The sequence below is a fragment of the Carassius auratus genome, chromosome 4 (assembly GCF_003368295.1).
Source record: "Carassius auratus strain Wakin chromosome 4, ASM336829v1, whole genome shotgun sequence".
Taxonomy (NCBI): domain Eukaryota; kingdom Metazoa; phylum Chordata; class Actinopteri; order Cypriniformes; family Cyprinidae; genus Carassius; species Carassius auratus.
Window position 1 is genome coordinate 25,118,760 of NC_039246.1, and position 22,420 is coordinate 25,141,179.

At 35.9% G+C, this 22,420-nt stretch overlaps 1 protein-coding gene across 4 annotated transcripts in view; it reads right to left on the reverse strand.

Moving 5' to 3' along the window:
- LOC113063890 (protein kinase C-binding protein NELL2-like) overlaps positions 1–22,242 on the reverse strand; it is a 43,172-nt gene extending 20,930 nt beyond the window's left edge. For 2 of the 4 annotated variants that reach the window (XM_026234315.1, XM_026234330.1), the window contains exons 1-13: positions 21,935–22,242; positions 21,063–21,191; positions 13,374–13,524; positions 12,683–12,856; positions 12,486–12,582; positions 12,302–12,374; positions 12,136–12,218; positions 11,638–11,766; positions 8,511–8,613; positions 7,905–7,996; positions 6,802–6,901; positions 5,569–5,703; positions 2,168–2,293 (exon numbers count right to left, since the gene is read on the reverse strand). In XM_026234315.1, coding sequence (XP_026090100.1) covers positions 2,168–2,293; positions 5,569–5,703; positions 6,802–6,901; positions 7,905–7,996; positions 8,511–8,613; positions 11,638–11,766; positions 12,136–12,218; positions 12,302–12,374; positions 12,486–12,582; positions 12,683–12,856; positions 13,374–13,524; positions 21,063–21,191; positions 21,935–21,986 — 1,444 coding nt within the window. In that variant the 5' untranslated portion in view covers positions 21,987–22,242. Of the gene's footprint in view, positions 1–2,167; positions 2,294–5,568; positions 5,704–6,801; positions 6,902–7,892; positions 7,997–8,510; positions 8,614–11,637; positions 11,767–12,135; positions 12,219–12,301; positions 12,375–12,485; positions 12,583–12,682; positions 12,857–13,373; positions 13,525–21,062; positions 21,192–21,934 lie in introns of all 4 variants that reach the window. The other 2 variants (XM_026234306.1, XM_026234322.1) reach the window with 1 other exon arrangement.
- Between the last annotated feature and the right edge of the window lie 178 nt (positions 22,243–22,420).

Genomic DNA, 22,420 nt, shown 5'->3' on the forward strand with positions numbered 1-22,420 from the left:
TAATTAGTAAATATCAGTGAGCTGATCATGAAGTTTTAATGAACAGATATGGAAGCAGTGGAGCGCAATTAAAATAACTGCAGTAATTCCAATAACTTCTGATGTTTTAAATTAAAATATGATCGGCTGATTAAAAGTGCTCTTGTTTTAAATCAGGTAACATCTATCGCAGCTTCCTATGAAATGAATCCCAGTTTCGACTGATGTGACTGTAGCCTGCAGATAATCTCATAATAATCCCACAGGCAAAATACGCATTATTTTTCTCTGTGTGACTGCACACATGAATAATTGAAAATAATAATGTTTTGCCATCAGACAGCCAGCCTCGGTAATTACAGAAGCAGATGCACAGCTTTGAGCCAATCACCAACAGATGCAAAGCTTTCAACCAATCATCAATGGGGAACAGATCCAGAGGGAAGAACGAGAGATTAAACACATAGAATTAAACTGTTAACTGTTGCAAGTAATAGTTTAATTAATAAGATATAAAAGCAGCATTTAAATGAACGGCTATCTCTTACCTGAACATTTTAAGAAAAAGATACATACTTAAAGGATTGACTTTGAAAGTTACAATCAAAATCAGGTTCTGAACCATTTCTGGGGATTTTAGAATAGAATTTCAGCCATTTATGAATCCGTTTCTAAAATACTTCTCTAGATATGCAAATGCAACCATAGAATAATTGACTCCATACCTCTACAAAAGGCTGTGGCTCAATGCTGTTCAATTTATATAAGCTTTTTCATCAACCACTAAGCATAACCATATTACCAGGTCATTAGAAGTTTGCTTCCATAAATCAGTCCAGCCCTTTCCCTTAGAAAACAACATGCAGCATTGCAGACTACTTGAAAAATAATGACAATAAATAATAACAATGCAGCTGGCCTTGAGAACACAAGGCTTTCTAAGATGATCAGCAGAAAAAAAAAAAACTTGAATAGTTTCCAAAATAAAAGCTGAATTGTTGTTGCCCATGATTGCACCTTGCAGCCCAGGTGCAGTTTTTTGTGCTTTTGTGTATTTATTAAGACAGAAACCTTCCTGGCCTCTTCGTTGTAATTAATTCACTTTTAAAGTAGGTCACAGAAGGACTAAGGCTCGTTTATCACGTAGATGTTCCCTTGCTTCGTGTTTTGCTTCCTTATCCTGCACTCCTGAAGAGATTTAATTGCTTTTTTAAGTTAAAGATCAGGAGCACGTACCATCTGTACTATCCATCAGTGAAAAGTTTTCCATATGGTGTCTTTTCTTTCTAATTTGCTTTCTCTTTTTTTCTAATTTGCTTTCCCTCTGTTTAATTTTTTATAGAAAATCTTTATTGTCCACATATGTGGAAATTCATCCTCTGCCTCACAATAACACATACCACAAATGCACTTAACTTCACAGTTCAATACACAAGACATACAGGGACTTCTTGCTCCATGGATTACAGACACATAGGACATAACATTAATATATAACGATAGGCTAATAACACACACAAAACATAGATACTACATTTTCTATAGTAGTGTCTATACTATAGTATAGACGCTAAAATTTGCACTATTAAAGATATGTAAATGTAATATTGTTTTACAATGTTACAGTTTTTACTGTGTTTTTCATCAAATAGACACATTCTTTTTTTTTTTAGAGACGAAAAAAAAATTATTCCAATATTTGGGTATATGAATATTAAAATATCATAGAATTTATTAACATATGATATTAGATATAGTAGATGCAGCCATAATACAATATTAATTAACATATAATATTATTAATATTATTTATGTCTATGATTGTTTTTTTTATTATTATTCTATCTACATATTAACAAATGTGAATCATATTTAATGAGTGGAACCAACCACCCCCCACCCCATAAAATGTGCTTTTTATTTTTTATTTTTGGGAAAGAAAATGTAATAATAGAAAACATGCCAAATGTAGCATATTAGATTAATTTATGGGGTCTCTAAACATATTTTAATGGCCTGGAGCTACTGTACGTATGACCTAATTATAACCACTGCAGAAACATTGAGCCATGGTTCTCATTTGAGAGTTTCAGGTTTGAATCCAACCTGCATTATGCCTCATTCCTCTTCTCTTCACCAGAATAATTCCCTGACAAAAAAAGCACATTTTAATGACTTCTTTACTCACCCGTGCAAGAGTAATCATCAATCCGGACATAGTCGGTGTTGCAGACACACATAAAAGAGCCTGGTGTGTTCATACACATTGTGTTCTCTCTGCAGTAGTGTTTCCCCTCTGCACACTCATCGATATCTGCAACCACAGCAGAACAGAAGACACACTCTGTACTATGACCGGAACAAAACACGGTTTTCAAAACATTTGGGAAGAAGCAGTGCTAAAAACCACCATTCACACTGCAGCTGTGATCAATTAGCAGCATTTGTCAAGGGTGCTGGAAGATCCAGTCATTACATCATAAGCGTTCTGTTGTACGAAGAACATTACTGTTCACACTGCTGCAGGAAACTGTTAAGACTGTAAAATAGCAGGAACACCAACACCATCTTGGAATGTTTCGATGAATATTTAAACACACACACACATATATATAAATTCAATTATGACTATTTAATCATACATTTGTCACTTCAAAACTCATATGAACCTTTAGCAGCCTTGATAACAGAAAGATTGCAAATACATCTATAATAAAGAGAAAGAGATTTGAATATCTTTTTGAAATAATGTACAGTACCATATGTGTGACTCAGTTCAGTCCGTAAACTGCATTAACAAAACACAGAGCACTTCTAGACCTTTCACTTTCTGTCCCTTTCCTCCACCCCCTTCACTTTCTCAGCCTCCAGCTTTTTCTCTTACACTTTTCATAGATACACACTTGTCCTTCGGTCCGCCCACACTCACCTCCTCAAAAACACTTTATATAATATTCCTTGCATTTCTTTTCTCTGTTAAATCTACAAAGCACAAACTCATGTTCTTAATCAGCATTTTGTCTTACTTCCAACAAATATAATATTTTTGTATTAACCCCATTAGCAAATGTAGGCATAAAACTGATTTTTGTGAGGTTCAGGCTTAAAGTAAAAATCCATCCATCCATCCATCCATCTTGTCCTATTTAGGGACAAAACAAGAACAAAAACAAAAACAAAATCCAACCAACTAACCTGTCCTATCTAGGGTCAACAAAACAAAAAACAAAACAAAACAAAATCTAACCGACCAACCTGTCCTATCTAGGCTAAGCAAAGGTTAAAATAAAATAAAATAAAATAAAATATATTCTCTGAAAATTCATTTTATTAACTTACGCAGAGGCATGACAAACACTTTTTTTATTATGTTAAGTTATAATTATAATAATAGTCTTTGCCCACCACTTGCTTTAGCAATGAACTGATAAAGTCAAGTTTTCTTTTTAAGATGGTGTAAACATAATATAAATCCATCAAAGCAGTCTGTTTTTGTACAAAAGTGAATATTGGAGAGAATGTCTGCAAAGCTTATCTGTCCCAATATGTCTTCTGTGGAGAATTCAGCGCTTAAAATGAGGAAAAGCTCACTCATCACTTCTGTAACCGAAAATGTAATGCCTTTTTCAGCTGCTTTTGTTCTAGAAGATATGAATTCTGAATTAATAATTTAACGTTTATTTCAGTGCCGCACTGGCACTGGTATTATTCATAACCCTGAGGCTGCGACAAACTATCGACTGCACAGTCCATGCAAACATACAGAATTTTTCACAAGCTAACAAGCCTTTCACTAACACAACTTTCATATAGTGGCCACTGTCAGTTATTTAAAACTGATGTGTTGTTTTTTTTTTTTTATGTTAAATTACTTCATATTATACCAGCTCAATGTGCAGAGACAACTATAAGTGAAGTAAAATGAATTGGTTAATTGTAGCAAGAAGCATAAACACATGTGAAAAAGAGTCCCCCTCCCCGTTTCTGTGGCTCTTTCTTAACTGGTATCAAAACAGGGAAAATCATCATATTTCCAAATGCTAAAAGAGTCCAACAGTGCTTGATAAAGAGTGCTATTATGACCCAGCAGGTCCTCTCAGATGTGACTCAGATTTTATCAAGTCATACTGAGTCTTGGAGCCACATTACTGTAACAACTTTGCTGTGTAAATTCTTTCAGACACTCACAGAAGCTTTCAGGGCATTTCAGGTGACTAAAGGTTCTTCTGTCACTTCCCCCAAAATTGTCTATTGATTGTCTTTTCTGGAGGTATCCTACTGTGACTCACAGTCATAAAGTTTGACAAAGACAAAGACAAAGCAAGTTGTTCATCTTCACATCACTTTAAAGTGCAGTCATCACAGTGGATTGTTCACAGTTTAAGGTTTTTAGCTGAGATGCTTTCAGATAACTGCCTTGAAATGTTAAAGGGAAAGAAAAAAAAAATCCACAAGTAATCTACATAACTCCTGCCCATCAATTAACATGCTGTTAAGTGAAAATCTGCATGCTACATGAAACAAATCCTTAATAAAGGTGTTTAAACTTTAATCAGTCACTTTTGACTATGGTATGAGTCTATACTCCATAATAATGCTTGCTTGAGTGAAAAAGTCCATCCCTTGTTGTCCTCTAACATCAAAATCCACTGACATGTTTGTTTAGAACTGTTATGGAATGATTTTTTATTATTTTTTGTAAATGGTACTTGTTCTATGAATATATCCCTAAACTTTTTCAGTAAAGAAAGCAGTATTATGGATAGAGGACTCATATAGAGGACTCATAAATGATGACTTGATGCTTTTTGCTTCACAAGACAGTTACCGATGGACTGGAGTCGTGTGGATTACTTGTAAATTATTGTGATGTTATAATCTGCTGTTTGCACCCATTCACTGCAGAGGATCCATTAGTGAGCAAGAGATGTAATGCTAAATTGTTTCAGATCTGTTCTGATGAAGAACTAAACTCAAGCTTCATTCTTGATGGCCTGAAGGTAAGTAGATTTTCAGCAATTTTTCATTTTTGGGTGAACTATTCCTTTAATAGGATTCAAAAACCAAAAGAAAACCACAGAAGCACATTTACAGGCAAAACTACAGTAAAACTATAAACGGTCATTGGACTTATGTGTGAAAAGAGATATCTTTCACGTTCTCGCTGGGCTACCGTGTATGTTTAGACAAGGGTACAGCCTATTAAAAGCCAGCGAGCCACAGGAACCCTCCTTCACATCTGTACACACACTCGCACAGCATGAACTCTAGGGTTTACAATGCATTAATTACAGCTGTAAGGATAATAGCGGTGCTGAAATATTCATTCAGCTAGACACTAAGTAATCACCAGTCAACAGCTTTCGTCTGCACGTCTTCCATCTGTGATTGCGGGCAATTTAGTGATTTGTGAAAGACCAGTTATTTGCTTATATAAAACAGAAATTTCTAGAGTGCAAATCTGTGGTGGGGGTCAAATAACAGGTGCTATGGAGGGTTTGATGGATTTAGAGTTTCATTTGTTTGTATAGTGTTTAGAAACATACACACATCAATGACTAGCATGTTTGCCAGTGGGAATTTTAATACCTTGGCAGTAGGCGTTGTCGTCCCTGAGCGCATGGTATCCTTCTTTACAGCTGCAGAAAGCTCCTGCTTCTAGGTTAATGCAGTCCGAATTCTCCACACAACTGCGGCTGTGACCCTCAGCACAGAAATCATGCCCTGAGAGTGAGCCAGATAGAGCATAACTCCTATGCAATGCTTAAATATGACACTTATAATTAATGCATTATATTTACATTTGCATTCATGTTTGTAGTTGAAAGACACTTTACTTTGAATTAGGAGTATTTCTTTTTCACCTACACCTGGCTAGTTGATGTGAAATACTTGCGGGACATTGATCATCCTGCGGTGTGACAGGCTATACACCATCTAAAAACATTTTCAATAGCATTTTACTAATTATTTTATAATTGTTAATAAATGAGTTCTTAATGAGTTTTTAATTGGGCTTTTTTACTTATTTTCTAACAAATCTCCCTTAAACAAGCTCAGCTTACTTGAGAAGCAACTTTGTATAAGATATTATGATTTGTTTTCAGAGATTATATCTTGATTATCAGTGCATTTAGTCCAAATGGACTTTACTTGTTTATACTTAAATAAATGGTCTATTTGTAAAAATATGTCACACCATAGGACCCCTTCAAAAAAAAATTCAGGCAAAAAGGTTAATAAAATGTTTTCATGGAACCAAGATGTATGTTTTTACTTATATATTCATATAAATAAACAAAACAAAAAGCCAAACAAAACAAACCATGCAAATGCAAACGAAAATGTAAAAAAAATTAAGACACAAAACAAAACAAAAAAGCAAAACCAAACAAAACAAAAAAAGTAAAAACACAAAACAAAACAAAAAAGCAAAACCAAACAAAACAAAAAAAGTAAAAACAAAAAACAAAACAAAAAAGCAAAACCAAACTAAACAAAAAAAGCAAAACAAACCTAACAAAACAATAATAAAGAATAAAAACGTGTTGATGCTCAGTCTGAACTTTGGGGTTTGGAAAAGTTGAGCATATATTGCTCTTTAAAGTATCACAGTTAAACTGGGTGTTATGTGCGTGTAGTTATAAGTGTGAAGGTGGCAAAAATAAATGAGTGTAGTCATGCACAGTCATGGTTTGGTGTGGAGCACAAATCTAGTTTGTGTGCGCAGTGGTCAAATGTAGCTGCCCTTGACATGACTCCAATCAGCGGAGTGTAGAGGCGGGTGTGTGTTGTTTGTGCATGTGTCTGAGTGTGTCGCACCTCTGCACACTTTGCAGCAGCGGTCCGTGAGAGTGATCTGTTCTGACTCTGGGCAGTTTAGCTCTGGACAAGTGATCTCAACCCTACGCATACTTCGATCCTGCAAACACAAAATAAGCTTTTATTCAATTTATCCTGCAAGTAAAACATATGGTTTTAAAACATGTTGTTTTAAATCTGGTCTAAGCTGGTTCAAGCAACTGGTCTAGATGGTTTTTGGAACATTTGGACAAATCAGTTAATGACCCGCTTGGATGCGCTAGAAACCAGCTATTCAATTCAAATTTATAACTAGGCCGTACAAAATTTAAATTCAAATTTTGTCTAGAATTTTGTCTGAATTCATAACCAGGCCGAGGCAGAATTCATATTCTGCCTGAACTTAAAATTCATAACCAGTCACAGACATAATTTGGATTCAAATATTTCTTGGAATTTGAATTCATAACCATGCCAAAACATATGTCAAATTCAAATGCTGCTTGGAATTCACATTCATAACCAGGCTCAGAATTCAAATTCTGCCTGGAAATCTAATTCATAAGCAAGCACAGAATTTAAATTCAAATTTTAAATTAAATTCAGAATTTAATTACAAAATTATCTTGGAATTTAACCGTTTTCTGTCTGAAAATCTAATACATAACCAAGCACAGACAGAATTTGTATTCAAATTATGCTTGTAATTCAGATTCACAATCAGGCTGAAAGAGAATTCAAATTCTGCCTGGAAATTAAATTCATAACCAGGCCCATACAGAATCTAAATTCAAAATTTGCTTGGAATTCAACCGTTGTTTGGAATTCAAATTCAAAACCAGGCCGAGAGAGAATTCTTATTCAGCCTGTAATTTAAATTCATAACAAGGACCAGAAAAAATGTTCAGGTTCAAATGCTGCTTAGGACTGCAAGTCATAATCCCGCCTAGGCACAATCTTCGCCAGGAGAATTCAGATTTCCATCATTCATGGGAATCCAATCCAATCAACCCAACAGAAAATTTGCTCCAAAAATAAGTACAAAACAAAAACACGGAAAAGGTCATATTCTGTCTGGATCTGTTGAAAATCTTCAGACCACTGGCACTTACCCTAGCACTTACCCTGCATTCAAACAGCAGACAGTTTCCCTCAGAATCGTGTACACTTTTGCGATCGCCTTCTACATACACTCTTCCTCTGAACAGACACACGGCTAAAGCCAAAAAGATATAAAGATAAAAAGATGCAAAAATGAGATCCAGACAAGAAAGCACTTTGGAATGTGAACCAGTAAAGCATCGATCGGACAAGCATGTTAGATTAAGCCTACTAGAGCGCAGTGTTAAATAAAGCTCTGGTCATCAGTCAAACTGCTATTAGCTTCTGCACATTAGCTCTGCTCACTCAAACACAACACGCTGCACACTGGCCTTGAATTATTAATGATACCAGAGAAAGCGTGTGACTGCGGTTTGTGTGTGTTGACATTCGCATTTATGGCAGCGGTAACCTAGCAACACAGGGATGTGGTCAGTTTGTCATCAAGACCGCAGCATGATTATATAAAATATCTTAGTGGAAGGGAAGATAGCAAAAAGAGATGCTGGAGATATGAGGGAGCAAGCATGAGACAAAGGGAGAGAGGGGAAAAGTTGACAAATATATGCACCTCTATAGACGCATGGCCTCATTTGTGTGTGTTTGTGTTTGGTTGTGTGTACACTCACGCTGGCACTCTTTACAGCAAGCTCCAGGCATGTAGATTGGAGCTGTATCAGGGGGACACTGAGGTGGTGGGCAGAAAATATTCTCGCACTCCACTGTACCATTCTGTAGGTGGAAAACACACATACACCATCATCATCAATAAAAGAGCTTCACAATTACATGATTCTGCAACATAAACTTACAGAATCAGACAGTGATGTTTTGCACACAAATGTTTTGCAGACAAACACAAAGTTTCTCAGGGGAACACATTACTTTTGTGGAAGAATGCAAATGTTTTGCAAACAAATGCAAAGTTTTAAGGGGAATGTAATAGTTTTGCAAAAAAAAAAATGCAAATGTTTTTCAAGATAATGCAAATTTTCACAGGTAAACGCAAAACTTTTGCATGAGAACGCAAATATTTTGCAAGCGATTACATAGTTTCTCTAGGGAATGTAATAGTTTCGTGAAAGAATGAAAATGTTTTGTGAGGGAACAGAAAGTTTCCGGGGGGGGGTGGGGGGTGGGGGGGGGGTTAATAGTTTTGCGAGATAATTCAAATGTTTTGTCAGAGAATGCAAATTTTTCTCGAGAGAACACAAAGTTTTTCAGAGGAATGCAATAGTTTTGCGAGAGAATGCAAATGATTTGCAAGCAAACACAAAGTTTCACTGGGGAACATAATAGTTTTTGCGAGTGAACAAAATTTCTCTGGGCAAAGCAATAGTTTTCCCCGATAAAAATTGCTTCCCGGGGTTAAAATATAAGTTTTTTGGCAGGGTTGCCTTGGTGAAATTCGCATTTTCGGGGCTAAATATCACGTTATTGGGTTAGGGGTGCTATAATCCGCGGACATGAAAAACAACCGCAGACTCTGCAACACTGGTTCAGGTGGAGCTACTTTTCCTACACAGAGCCGACAACTGAAACAAAATCGCTTTCAAAATAGACAAAGAATCGCCTGCGATTTTAAAATCGATTTTGTGTAGATTGTCAGTGAATTACAGTGTAGTACGGTGTAGAATTGTTACGGTGTAGTACGGTGTAGAATTACTGTGTAGTAAATGCCAACCAGTGTTGCCAAGTCTGCGGTTGTTTTTCATGTCCATGGGTCAAAGCGACAATACCAATAACGTGATATTTAGCCCCTAAAACAGTGCCGGCCCGAGCCTCTTGGGGGCCCTAAGCAGAATTTGATTTGGGGGCACCCCTCCCACCAGGCGGAGTCACCTGTGCTTCAAGATTATTGACACAAATGTCACGCTATAATGTTACATTATAAATGAATACAGTGAGGTTATGTATTAATACAAAATAAATAGATAAAAATCAATACTTAACATACTTTACTCTTAAACTTCTGAATACAAACTGTCACAAAACATGAAATAAATAATTTGCAAATGTGCATTAAATGTGCAATCTTTTAAATTAAACCAAAATAGACAAACATTAATATAATAAAAAATATAATGTTAAAAAAATAGTTAAAAACTTAAATAATGAAAGCAAACATAAGAACAGCTAGTATTCAACAATGAAAATTTTACAACAATGACCTCAAAATTGTTCCGTCCTAGCTTTTCAGGAGGCAAAGTCACTGATGACACCAGGACAGCAGGATTGTATTGTTGTGCCCCCCTTCCTCAAATATGATGATGTAAAAAAAAAAAAAAAACTACTATAGGGGTGAAAATAGAACTTTAATCAAATAAAAAATTAAATGAATAAAGTGTATTATTTACTAATTACAATTGTAGCTCTCGACATTTACCTATGGCTATTACTTTATTATGACCCTAATTTATTTCATAGTCTTAAGCATTCAGAAATCATGCAAAAGGAAATTAAGAAGTTTACTATGATAAAACCATGGTTTATTTTGTAAGGGTTGTGATATGCACGTTTTTTGTTGAAGAAATTATATAGGCTGTGTCATTTATAGCAAAAATGTAGCAGCAGCAATTACATGGCATTTGGCTCCCTGTGCAGGCATTTGTAATAACATGTACATAAATTGTTTATTTGTATTTGCCTACATTATCTATTTTAACAGTGTTATTATTAACCAATTCATTATTGCCTCATAGTTTTTTTATATAATGCATTTTAAGTAATTTTAAAGGCTATTGATGGCATAGGTCTGTTTTTATAGCAACAGCAACAACAAAAAAGATTACAGTATATTAATACTTATTTGTAAATTATTATTTGAAGTAACAAAACCATGGTTAATTTGCTACTGTGTTCAAATGCTACTGAGCTTCAAATTTGCCTTTGAGCCCATGTGAAAAAGTAGCATAATTTACATATGATTTACAGTTTATTTTAATAAATATTAAACATTATATTCAATTGTGCATTATAGCTGACACCTAGATTAACAATTACAGTTGTTTTTATGTCTGTAAGTCATTCTCCTCAAATGCTACTGACGTTAGAAAAGTGTATACCAATATCGCATGTAACTTTAGAGACGGTCCCTAAATTTGAGAATCTCGAACGTCCAACGTCAAGCCACCTTTATGTCCTTTTCTTCTTTCTCTTTTCGGCACCAGAGGGATACATCCTTTTTGTGACATGGCTTATCATTTATTACAGTGACGCGCACTTGCGCGCCGGCGCTAATTGTCAATGCACGTGAGGTGTCTATGCGCATTTGCGAATGACTCAGACGCTAGCAGACACAGAATTTTCTTATCTTGAATTATTCATTTATTTGTTCATTATTCATTCATTCATTTATATCACTTGTTTAAGTTATTTAATTGTAAAAAAAAAAAAAAAAATGACTGGGGGGCCCCCTGGTGGCTAGGGGGCCCCAAGCAGGCGCTTAGTTCGCTTATGCCTCGGGCCGGCCCTGCCCTAAAATGCTAATTTTACCAAGGCAACCCTGCCAAAAAAACGTATATTTTAACACCGGGAAGCAATTTTTATCGGGGAACCTCCCCGATAGTTAGTTAGGGCTAGTTTTGAGAACCAACTGGGCATGATTTGTTGTGAAGACCTGGCAACCCTGATCTGAACGCACGTGCTAGAGATATACTTCTAATTAAAGGAGTGTCTTTACTGATGAGATGCGCATGAAAATTGCCTAGCCCAAACAAAACTAAGTCATCCCGTCCTGGCAATACATAAACCTACGGAGCATGTGCAGTTTCTGCATCCATCTATCCAAGCATCATCATCCCTGTATATCTCTCCATTCAGGGTGCATGTCCTCTCACAGTAACAGCCATCCAGGTACTTCATCTTCTCTTCAGCAAGTGCCAACTACAGCACAATGAAGACACGAGGAAGAAAAGAGGGTGAGATTGAATGATGAATCGATAAGGAGGGACACAAAAAAAATGAAGAGCAAGCAAAAACAATAAATGTTAAAAAATAGAGGGAAATATGAGATTTATGATAAAGGCAGCATTTGTGTTCACTATTAAGGCCATTAAATATACCATAACACACAAAAAACGTATTAACATTAACACAAACACTATAAATGTTGTGTATTGGAGAGAGAATTGAGTAAGTCGCAATAAAATGAGACACATCAAATTAACAGCATCAATTTTTTAAAACTAAGCAAGCAGCAAAATACATTTTAAACACAGACTACCACAATATTAAACATTTTTATGAACTTACCTTGCTTGATGTTTTAGCTAAAATATCTTGAAGTTCCATGATCTTCTGAACCAGCCCATGGAAATCATTACAAGTGGGACAAGCTGCAAAATTGGTGGATGTACATTAATGTTATTTCCAGACCAGTAAGTAAACAAATTGCAAAGTTTGAAAGTATGCTCTTTACTACGGTTGAGATCTGGACATTGGACGACGTATCCATGGGGTATGACAACCAACTGAACGTCTTGCATAACTCCCTGACAGAAAGACATTACAGAAAGAAAGTCACAGAGATGTAGTCAAGACAAACATGCAATTTTACATGTTTTATGGAATATTTTTAATGTACTGTACAAGATTATGTGTACCCTGAAGAACCCATGGGCATCATTTCTTTGACCAAGCCAGATGTTTGTTCCTCTGGGAAAGTCCATAGACGGAGTCTCCACAATCCTTTCGTAAATTCTGAAAGCAAGCACAAATAAAAAGCAACACATGAATGGACATTGATACAGACTACTACATGGCATTCAAATCCATCTCTGGTGGTTCTAAAGCCATTAACCTGTTGCAGTCAATATGGAGCACCACTTGGGTGGCGCTGAATGCCAGGGAGACTTTGTGCCAATGTCCATCTGCTAGACTATAGGGGAAGACCTCTTTCTGCTGCCGCTGGTCTGAGGTTTGGAAGAAGAGACGTATCTCATTACGCAGACCGCTGCTCTCTACCTCCAGAAACCTGAGGAGGAAGCCAAGAAAACAGATTTATCCTTGTGAAAAAAAAGTCATAATCATGCTTGAAATCTAAGAACTGCAGGAAATAACCGCTGCCAAAATGTTTTCTGTTAGTGCTAATGTTCCCATGCACAAGACTCCTGTAGGTTAAGCTGCCAAGCGGTCGTTATTAAATTCTGGTATGTGCCAAAGTAGCAGGGAATAATGCGGCTCAAGGGAATGTAGGAGTTTTGAATGAATGTGAAAAGGAGCAGTGATCCGTGAATCTCTTGGCCTGGACTCCGAGTGCTGACCTTAAAGAGGTGGTAGGATCAATACTGTGTGTTTAAGAAATGTCAGTGGACACCCCAACCAGAAGTGTTACAGACATTCCATCAGGAGAACAGATTATGTGTTCCTCTGAGGAACAGTAAATTAAACAGAAAAAAAATAGAAAGAAAGTTTTAATACTGGAAGAATGGATGCACAGACAGCCCAATAGATAGGGAAGCGGATGGAAGGATGGATGGATAGATATATACCTCTGTTCTCCATAGTGGATGGACAGCAGCACTCCAGAGCTGAATCTCTCCTGTTTGAGGGTCAGTAGAAGAGTGAACTCAGTTCTTCCTCTCAGCTTCTTAAGAATTCTCTCTACTGCCTTGAGAGAAGCTCTTGCATTCCTTGATGTCCCTGATGGAGAGAGTGACAAAATCAGTGAAGGAGAAATTCTGAGGCATTTGCTAATTCATATTGGACCAGCTGAATATATGATCTGACAAGCTTTGTATATTAAAACGATCCCAGAACAGGTCACGCTGATGTATTTAATCCTTCCATCACTGTGTTGTCAAGCTATGTATTCAACACAATCATCAGCTTTTTCAGGAACTGAATTTGTTAAACCTTTATGCTACTGGTACCAAGCAAAAGTGGCTTAGAGGGAAAAACAGTCTTTAGTTTCCAGACCATGATGTAGCTATGTAACTATTATGGCTGTTCTGAGCCAGCGGGACCATCTGGTGATATTTATGTTTAAAAATTCACTCTGGAGCCAGTGTGAATACTAAACTAAGCGGAATAAATGAGCATGATAAATACCAAGGGGTCAAAGTTTGGCTAGTTAGCATAGACCAGTTAGCATGTAAGAAATTACACCATCTGCACTCAAAAAGGAGTTTTTTTTTTTTTTTTTCATTAATGCAATTTTGTGCCAAAAACAACATATGAATTACATATATTTTATTTAAATTCTGCCTTGTGACATCAAAGCAGGATAGTTTTTTTTAAAGGGGTTATAAATAAAATAAAATAAAATAAAATACTGGTTCCAGAACCAAAGGCACAAGAGCAAAGATGGCAATCCTCTAGCTTTCAAAGATATCCTTGGAGCATCCGAAGGACAATTTTAAGGATATGAGGATGGTAGAGACTGACATTCAGGTCATGTTGTGACACTGATGTGAGTGACATAGAACAGAAATAAAAAAGAGACAGAAAGGAAGAGAAAACACACTGGGAGAGCTGATGAGCTGGCTGAGGGGGATATAGGAAGTTGACTGTCTCCTCAGGGATAAATGTTTAAATCAGTCCTGTCAAAACATAAGAAATGTCTGGGTCTGGTCCTCTCACAGGGTAAAAATCATGCAACACACACACACACACACATAAAGCCAACTGGGGAACACTAATGTTCTGTAGCTATTGTCAGATAAAGCTCAGGGGAGCTGTAAGCCGCAGTCATGAGCCTATTGTACGGCAGGAATGAGGCGGAGTTTCAGCACCTTCATTAATCAAAAACACTGTACGACAGTGAGGTGAAGCTAACCTGGTAACCTCAGCAATCCGCAGAGGACACCGCAGCTGATGTAATGGATTCCAGGACAGTTCACAAGTATCAGCATAAAGTCCTCTGGGGAAGTGCTAGTAAAAAACATTTTTTCCTGGACACCTCTCTAATTAATTTCCATTGGATTGACACTTTGACTTAGATACGCTATTCTTCTATCCCACTCATCATTGAGGGTTGTATCAATGTGCTGTAAATCAAAGGCTAGTCGTTCGATTGCAGCATTTAAAGGTCAGAGAACAGCTAGGAATCCCTGACGGCTATCTGATAGGAAATTATGCAGATTTCCAATAATGACACTTTACATAAATGCATTAAAAGAAAATTACAAACCAGTACTGATAAATAGTTAGCCATAAATAACTAAATAAATAAATATGTGTAGAGAGTTAGCAAAATATGAAACGTAAACAAATAAATAAATCTGTACAGAAAAGGATTTAGCCAAATATTGAAATATAAATAAATGGTAAGCTAAATAAATACATAAAAGTAAAAAAAAAAACCTGTACCGATACAGTCAGCAAATCATTCAATTTAAACAAACAAACAAATAAATAACAAATCTGTGGAGACAGTTGTATATGTATATTATATATTTTATATATAATATAAAAAACTTATATTATATACAGAAAAAAGTAAATAATAATAATAATAGAGCTAAATAAATAAATAAATAATTACAGATCTGTACAGACATTGAAATTTAATAACAAAAAAAATTGTTAGCTAAATATTGAAATAAATATATAAATAATAAACACATATCAAATATATTTAATAATATAATATAAACATCAATACATCATTTTTTTAAATAAGCATAAAGAATGCTACTTTGTTAATCTCATTTAAGGAACATTTAAGTTCCTCATTTCAAGCCCACGAGGACACAATCACAACTGAGCAATGAGGTCCTCAGTAATCTGAATCTGTAATCAATCGCTCCAAGTTATCAAACACCAGAGCCCTGCTATGCCTCAAAAGAACCAATAACTTCAATAATGATAAACGAGAACTGGACTCCTGGGAGCGAGAAACACAGTGTGATGCAAATTATGTAACTCGGGTGACATTATTCTGGCAGAACTGAAATTAAAAACCTTTAAGAAGATTGCTGGTGAGTTTTCCTAATGATGCTGAGTATCAGTGAGACCAATAATATGAGCAATTACATGTAAAAAAGCACTTAAATTGATATAGAGTCAGGCTGCTTATGATGCAAGCGCTTAAAAGTGTGTCCTAACGTACCTTAATGAAAATTTAAAGCCAATGTAAAAAAAAAAAACTGATTTACAACTGATGAATTATTCAAGGCGTATTATAATGACAAAACGAACGAGTGTCTCTCCTCAAGTTAACATTGCATTAATCAGAAGACATGGGTTCATTATTCTGTGCCTCAAAGCAGTGGTTTGGTTGGTAGAGATGCCACAGATGCATGCATTTAAGGAACAGTTTGCTTTATTTTTCTTTGCAGAGACTTAAAGGGATAGTTCACCCAAAAATGAAAATTTGATGTTTATCTGCTTACCCCCAGTGCATCCAAGGTTTAGATGACTTTGTTTCTTCAGTAGAACACAAACAAAGATGTTTTAACTCAAACCGTTGCAGTCTGTCAGTCATATAATCGAGGTGAATGGGAATCACAGCTTTGAGTGTCAAAAAAACAAATTAAACCCTGCGGCTAGTGACGATACACTGATGTGTAAAGACATGAAACGATCAGTCTGTGCAAGAAACTGAACAGAGTTTGTATTGTTTTTTCACCTCTGATTCAAGGCAACCGAACTGTCCTGAGCGCGTTCTCAAAAGCCGGCTCGTGACCCATCTCTCAAATGGACCACTGACACTCCTAATTGAGATTTTAGACAGAGTGCCAATGGTCCATTTGAGAGATAGGTGGCGGTTTTGCACTTTTAAGCCTACGATCCGCCATAAAGCAAGAAGAAGTGTCATGCGCTGCCTGTTGAGAATGCGCTCAGGACAGTTCAGACATTGTGGTGAATCAGAGGTAAAAGACTATATAAATACTGTTCAGTTTTTTGCACAGACCGATCCTTTCGTGTCTTTACACGTGTATCGTCACAAGCCGCAAGGTTTAATTTGGTTTTGTTTGTGTATTATTATTTTTTTGACTCTCAAATCCATGATTCCCATTCACTTCCATTAGATGACTGACAGACAGTTTGAGTTAAAAAACTTCATTTGTGTTCTACTGAAGAAACAAAGTCACCTACATCTTGGATGCCCTGGGAGTAAGCAGATAAACATTACATTTTCATTTTTGTGTAAACTCCCCCTTTAAAAGGAAAAATTCTATCGTTTACTCATACCTGTGGTATTGTAATTTGCTAAACATCTCAATTTGTGTTCTCCATAAGAAAAAATGTAGATTTTAAATGATATGAGTGTGAGTTAATTATGCCAGAATTTTCAATTTTGAGTGAACTATCCTTTTAAGGCCTCGAAAAAAATGTCATCGTACTGCAGACACAAAATCGATACATGGAATCTCAGCTGGGGGATGAGGGATATGAGCGACGTAGAGTGTTTGTCTGGTCCAGACGGCATCAGTGCACAGGAGAAACACTTAGCTGTTGTCCCTCTTGGCAGTTGCATGCTCAAATAGCTGATGAATGAGCAGGAATCTGATCCTGGCATTTAAAAGATCCAGTCAGCACCAGGTCTGGCAGAAGAAGTACAATTGTTCCAAACTTCATTCTTTTATCGTTTGCTTCCACCCTGCTCCATCCCTTTACTCATTAATTCATTCAGTCAGAACAAGTTATTCAGTGTAACACACTCACACTCATACGCATATTAGACATTTTTATGTTTACCGTAATTGAGATTCAGCTATAGGTTATTTTTGCATTTGTGTCCATCAGATTCAAATTAAAAGAGGAAATAATCAAATAGAAATAACATAAAGTAATCTTAATGAAGTATTTAAAAGAATAGTTTATCCAAAAATGTAAGAGTGAATCATTATATTCTGTGGGACATAAAAGGAGACATTTTTAATGCAAAATCATTATATAAGTATTAATAGTGGTCCAAATATCTCATGTGACCAACATTTAAGTCATTATTCACTGATAATCTTCCAGTCCAGTGTGTTGTAACTGATTCAGTCAGTGAGTTGAAAATGAGTATGTTATTAGTTTAATTCATGAATGAATCACTCAGGATCTGTGAACTGAATCAACAGATTCATTGAAAAGAATCTCATCATTCTTTCATATATGGACCAATTTTATGATACTTTTGGGGATTAATTTGGCATTTTGGAGTTTGAAAGACTCAGCCCTCATTTACTTTCATTACGTTGAAAACACTGTACAGGATATTTTAAAATTCATATTTAGTGTTTCAAAAATTGTTTATGGGTTAATAATAACGATAAGTAAAAATTGACAGAATTTTCATTTTTGGTCTATACCTTTAAAATTTACCTAAATAAACACTATTTTTGTTGACAAATATGACTACACTCCCAGAAAAAAGGTGTGAAGCTGTCTTTGGAGTACAAAGGTACAAAAGCTAAAATATGTACATGTTTGTACCTTATTGATCTATAAATTGTACATATCAGTAGCATTTTAGTACTTTACAAGTACAAATAGAAATGTTCATAGCGACAAACACGCGTCCAAAAATCCAGTAGGCAAATGACATAAGGTGTGTAGATCCAAAAAAATATGACAATACAAAGATGAAATAGATCTGCTGTAGTCCAGATTCAGCCCAAAAGGCTTATTTCATTTATCACTCAGAGATCACAAAAATATCTGCAAAAAATCTCAAACATATAACAAAATACAGCAAATACATTTACAAATCATCAAAAATGATCCATATACAACTACAGTATATCAACATAATGTACACAGAAATATTTACCAACAAAAATCTCAAGACTCCAACAAAAGTACATCGCACTAAGTAAGGGTTAATACCCGAAAACATTCTGCACTTTTGTGACCACTGACCAATAAATGAAATAAGCCTTTTGGGCTTAAACCGGACAAGTACAGATCTCTTTCATCTTTGTACTTAACTTAGTACCTTCTGGGGTACCACCTCAGTGACAGGTATGTACTTTTTTTCTATGAACATGTGATAAATATTTAACTGTGATAGAAGAATACTCATACCAAGAGAGAAGATTTTGTTCATTCCACCCACCCGCACTTACTCAATAGCACAATGTCTGGCTACAGTGGCACTATAACATGTTTAGCCTTGAATTATCTTTAATATCCCCCCTCCTCTTCTGCCTCCCCTCTTCTCTTTTCTCCTCTCCTCTCCTGTATAAACAGCACAGCATGGATGTCATTGACGTACATTGATAGGTCTCTCATCTGCATTCAGTACATTTATGACCTTGTCTCAAAGCCTGTCTGTTAGATCCCAATTCCGCAATCCCACTGGTATTTACTGGAGTGCCAATCAATACTGCGGAGGTGCCATCTTCCCAAATTAGAGCAAGACTATTGCCTCCACAGATATCAAATGCTTCTGCTTATCATAAAATGTCAGACTTTGTGTATTTTTTTTAACAAATATGTATGCATCCCTTAAGTCTGTCTAATGCAATGTGTATGGGTGTACAGTTGCACACAGCACAATGTATACAGTATGAATACATTCCCCAGAGCAGCAATGTCTCATACACCATTCATACTGCAGTGCGGAACAGAACTGATGACACAGATGCTGGCTAACTGCAAACCTAGAACGTTACTGCACGCATAAAAGTCTGTCATGATCAGAGGTCATGGGAGTGGTGACAGCATAGTGCTTAAGTTATTCAAAGATTGGTGATTTTGTCCTAAGGTGCCGAAGAGCAGTTGAGCCAGAAAGCAGAGAATGGCCATCACCATTGTGCCCTTGAGCAAGACACTTAACCCCAAACTGATCAAAGCGGGATGTCAATCTGGATAAACAACCAGCTATAAATCACCAGAGGGACAAAGATCCTATAGACAGATCTGCTACAACAGCCCTCCAAATAAACAGAATGGAATGGATTGGAATATAACAGAACAATGAACAGAACAGTTTTAAAGAGCAAGAGAGAAAAAGAAGAAAAAGTAGATCAGAAATAGAATAGAATAAACCAAATAGAACAGAACCAAACAGAACAGAAGACAAGAGAAGACAAGAACAGAACAGAATACAGCAGACTACTCAAGGAATAGGGAATAAAAACAGAACACAGTAGATCAGAAATAGAATAGAATAGAATAGAATAGAATAGAATAGAATAGAATAGAATAGAATACATATTCGATAGCATAGAACGCACAAAAAGGACAAAACAAAAATTGATTTATAAAGTAGAGTGAACAGAACAGAACAGAATGGAATAGAGCAGAAACAGAGTAGACCATGTGTAGAGCAGGTCTAGACTACACAAAGAATAGAGAATAAAATAATAGAATGCAGCAGATCAAACACAGAACAGAATAGAGTAGAATAGAATAGAGCATATATAGAATAGACAAGGTATAGAACAGAATACACTAAAGCAGGTACAGACTACACAAAGAATAGAGTAAAATAATAGAATACAGTAGACCACACATAGAACACAATAGAAATAGAAAATACAAAGAATAGAACAATATAGGACAGAATACACTAGAGCAGAAATAGAATAGAATAGAATAGAATAGAATAGAATAGAATAGAATAGAATAGTGACCAGCAGTCAATAACAAAAATAAATAAATAATTAAAAAATCTGATTTCAAAACTTAGCGGAATACATTAGTTGGTAACTTTTCTATTCATCATAATTTTAGAAAGAGTAAGAGAGAGGAAAAGAGTATACAAGACTGTAAAGAACAGGAGTCAATTACATGAGAAACTTAATTTTGAAAAGCCCTAGAAACCAATTTCTGGTTCAAATTTTTTTGTATTCAACTGGTTCTATTTATCATATTGTAACTCTTGACCCACAAACAGTATCATCCTGGCATTCAGAGTGAGCCACGGAGCCAGATGTTATTCCCTTCTTTACTCGCTGTCCTCATTAACTACATCTCCTGAATGGGATGACAATTCTTTGATGGGCAAGAACTTGCTGCTCAACACAGGAGCCTGTTTACTCCTGGGATTGATGCTTCAGTGTTCAGTTGATCCATTTTTCATGAGAGATTAAGTGGGATCTGGAATTATGCCGTTCTAAACCAGCTGTCTGCTTGGCTGTTTCCTCTCACCAGATGTTGACAATGGAATCCAATTTCTCTAAATTGATGAAGCTCACTGTGAATGCTTTTTTTTCTGAAAAGCTGCTGTGACGTCAGTTACACTATGATGCTTAAACTAAAACAGAGAATCACATGCTTGCTTGACCAGTTACACGCACCTTCAAACAGATATGCTCTGCTCTCATTGTGGAACCCCTGGACCTGGGAGACTCCAGCACTTGACCTCACAAGATCAAACTCCTGGAAGATATCCACATGTAATGCTGGATCAACCCCCAAACCTGAAACTAAAGACAATAAACAGAAGTAATCATTTACAAACAGAATTGAATAAAAGCTATTAAATATAGACAGTCACGGAACGAAAAAATAAATACTTTAATATAAATATCTGCTTTTGTGTATTTACATATACAGATGACCACAATAATAATACATCTAGTAAAATAGAAAACCGCATAATATATTAATTTACATGCAAGTTAATCTACACTGAGCATAATAAACTCAGTTTTACTCACACAAACTCCAAAACAACATCAGACAAAACTAAATGAATTTTATATTTACTGTGGATCAAAACAGATTTATATATATAGCTATACTTACAGAATATAGCTTACAGAAAATATCAATTTAATACATATTAAATGTTCTAATATATATTAAAATATGCAGCCTTGAATAAATTCTAAATAATAATTATTAAATTACATAAATTAAAGCTTTACAGTATTAAATACATAACTTTTTTAACATTTATGGTAAGCTAACTTACAGTTGATTACAGGTATTCACAGTTGTATTTGTATTCGTTTTTTATCTGTATTATACGTTACATATTCACATTTATATAGAATATTTCCATATTTATATATAAAATTTAATATCTTAAAATTTCGGTTGCTCAAATTATAAACCTAGGTGTAACCACCCACTATACAAAATATAAGCATCCCATAACCATATAAGTGCCCATCCCGTTGCCGAAATTCGCCATCAATAAGACGTCTGGCAAATACAAGCTTACCGCAGAAAAATCCGAGAGTGCAAAGCGCAAAATAAAGTTTGAATAATCCCATTGTGAAGGAGGTGAGAGAAACGTCTATTCCATCATGCTGCTGTTCTGCTGGAAACTGAGCGAGATGCGCATTAGTGATACATCTCCAACAAACGCATCCTCAAATCTCCATAACACCTGGACAAAACTTTAGCAAATAAACACTGAGATATAAAGCAAGAGTGAAAACTCCATCAGGCGAAAATTCAGCTTCTGAAGATGCGGTGTACTCTTGTGAATGAACGGTCAGCGGAGAGATGCAGGTGCGTCTGTCCTCCCTTACAACCAACCAGAGAGAGAGAGAGAGAGAGAGAGAGAGAGCAAACGCACCTGCCGCTCACAAATCCTGCCATCTGCTGGTCATGCACATCAACATCTATAAAAATTAACACAAAATTTGAAGTTTGCAGATACATACAGTAGCTACGCTTACAATACCACAATAATAGGCTAGCT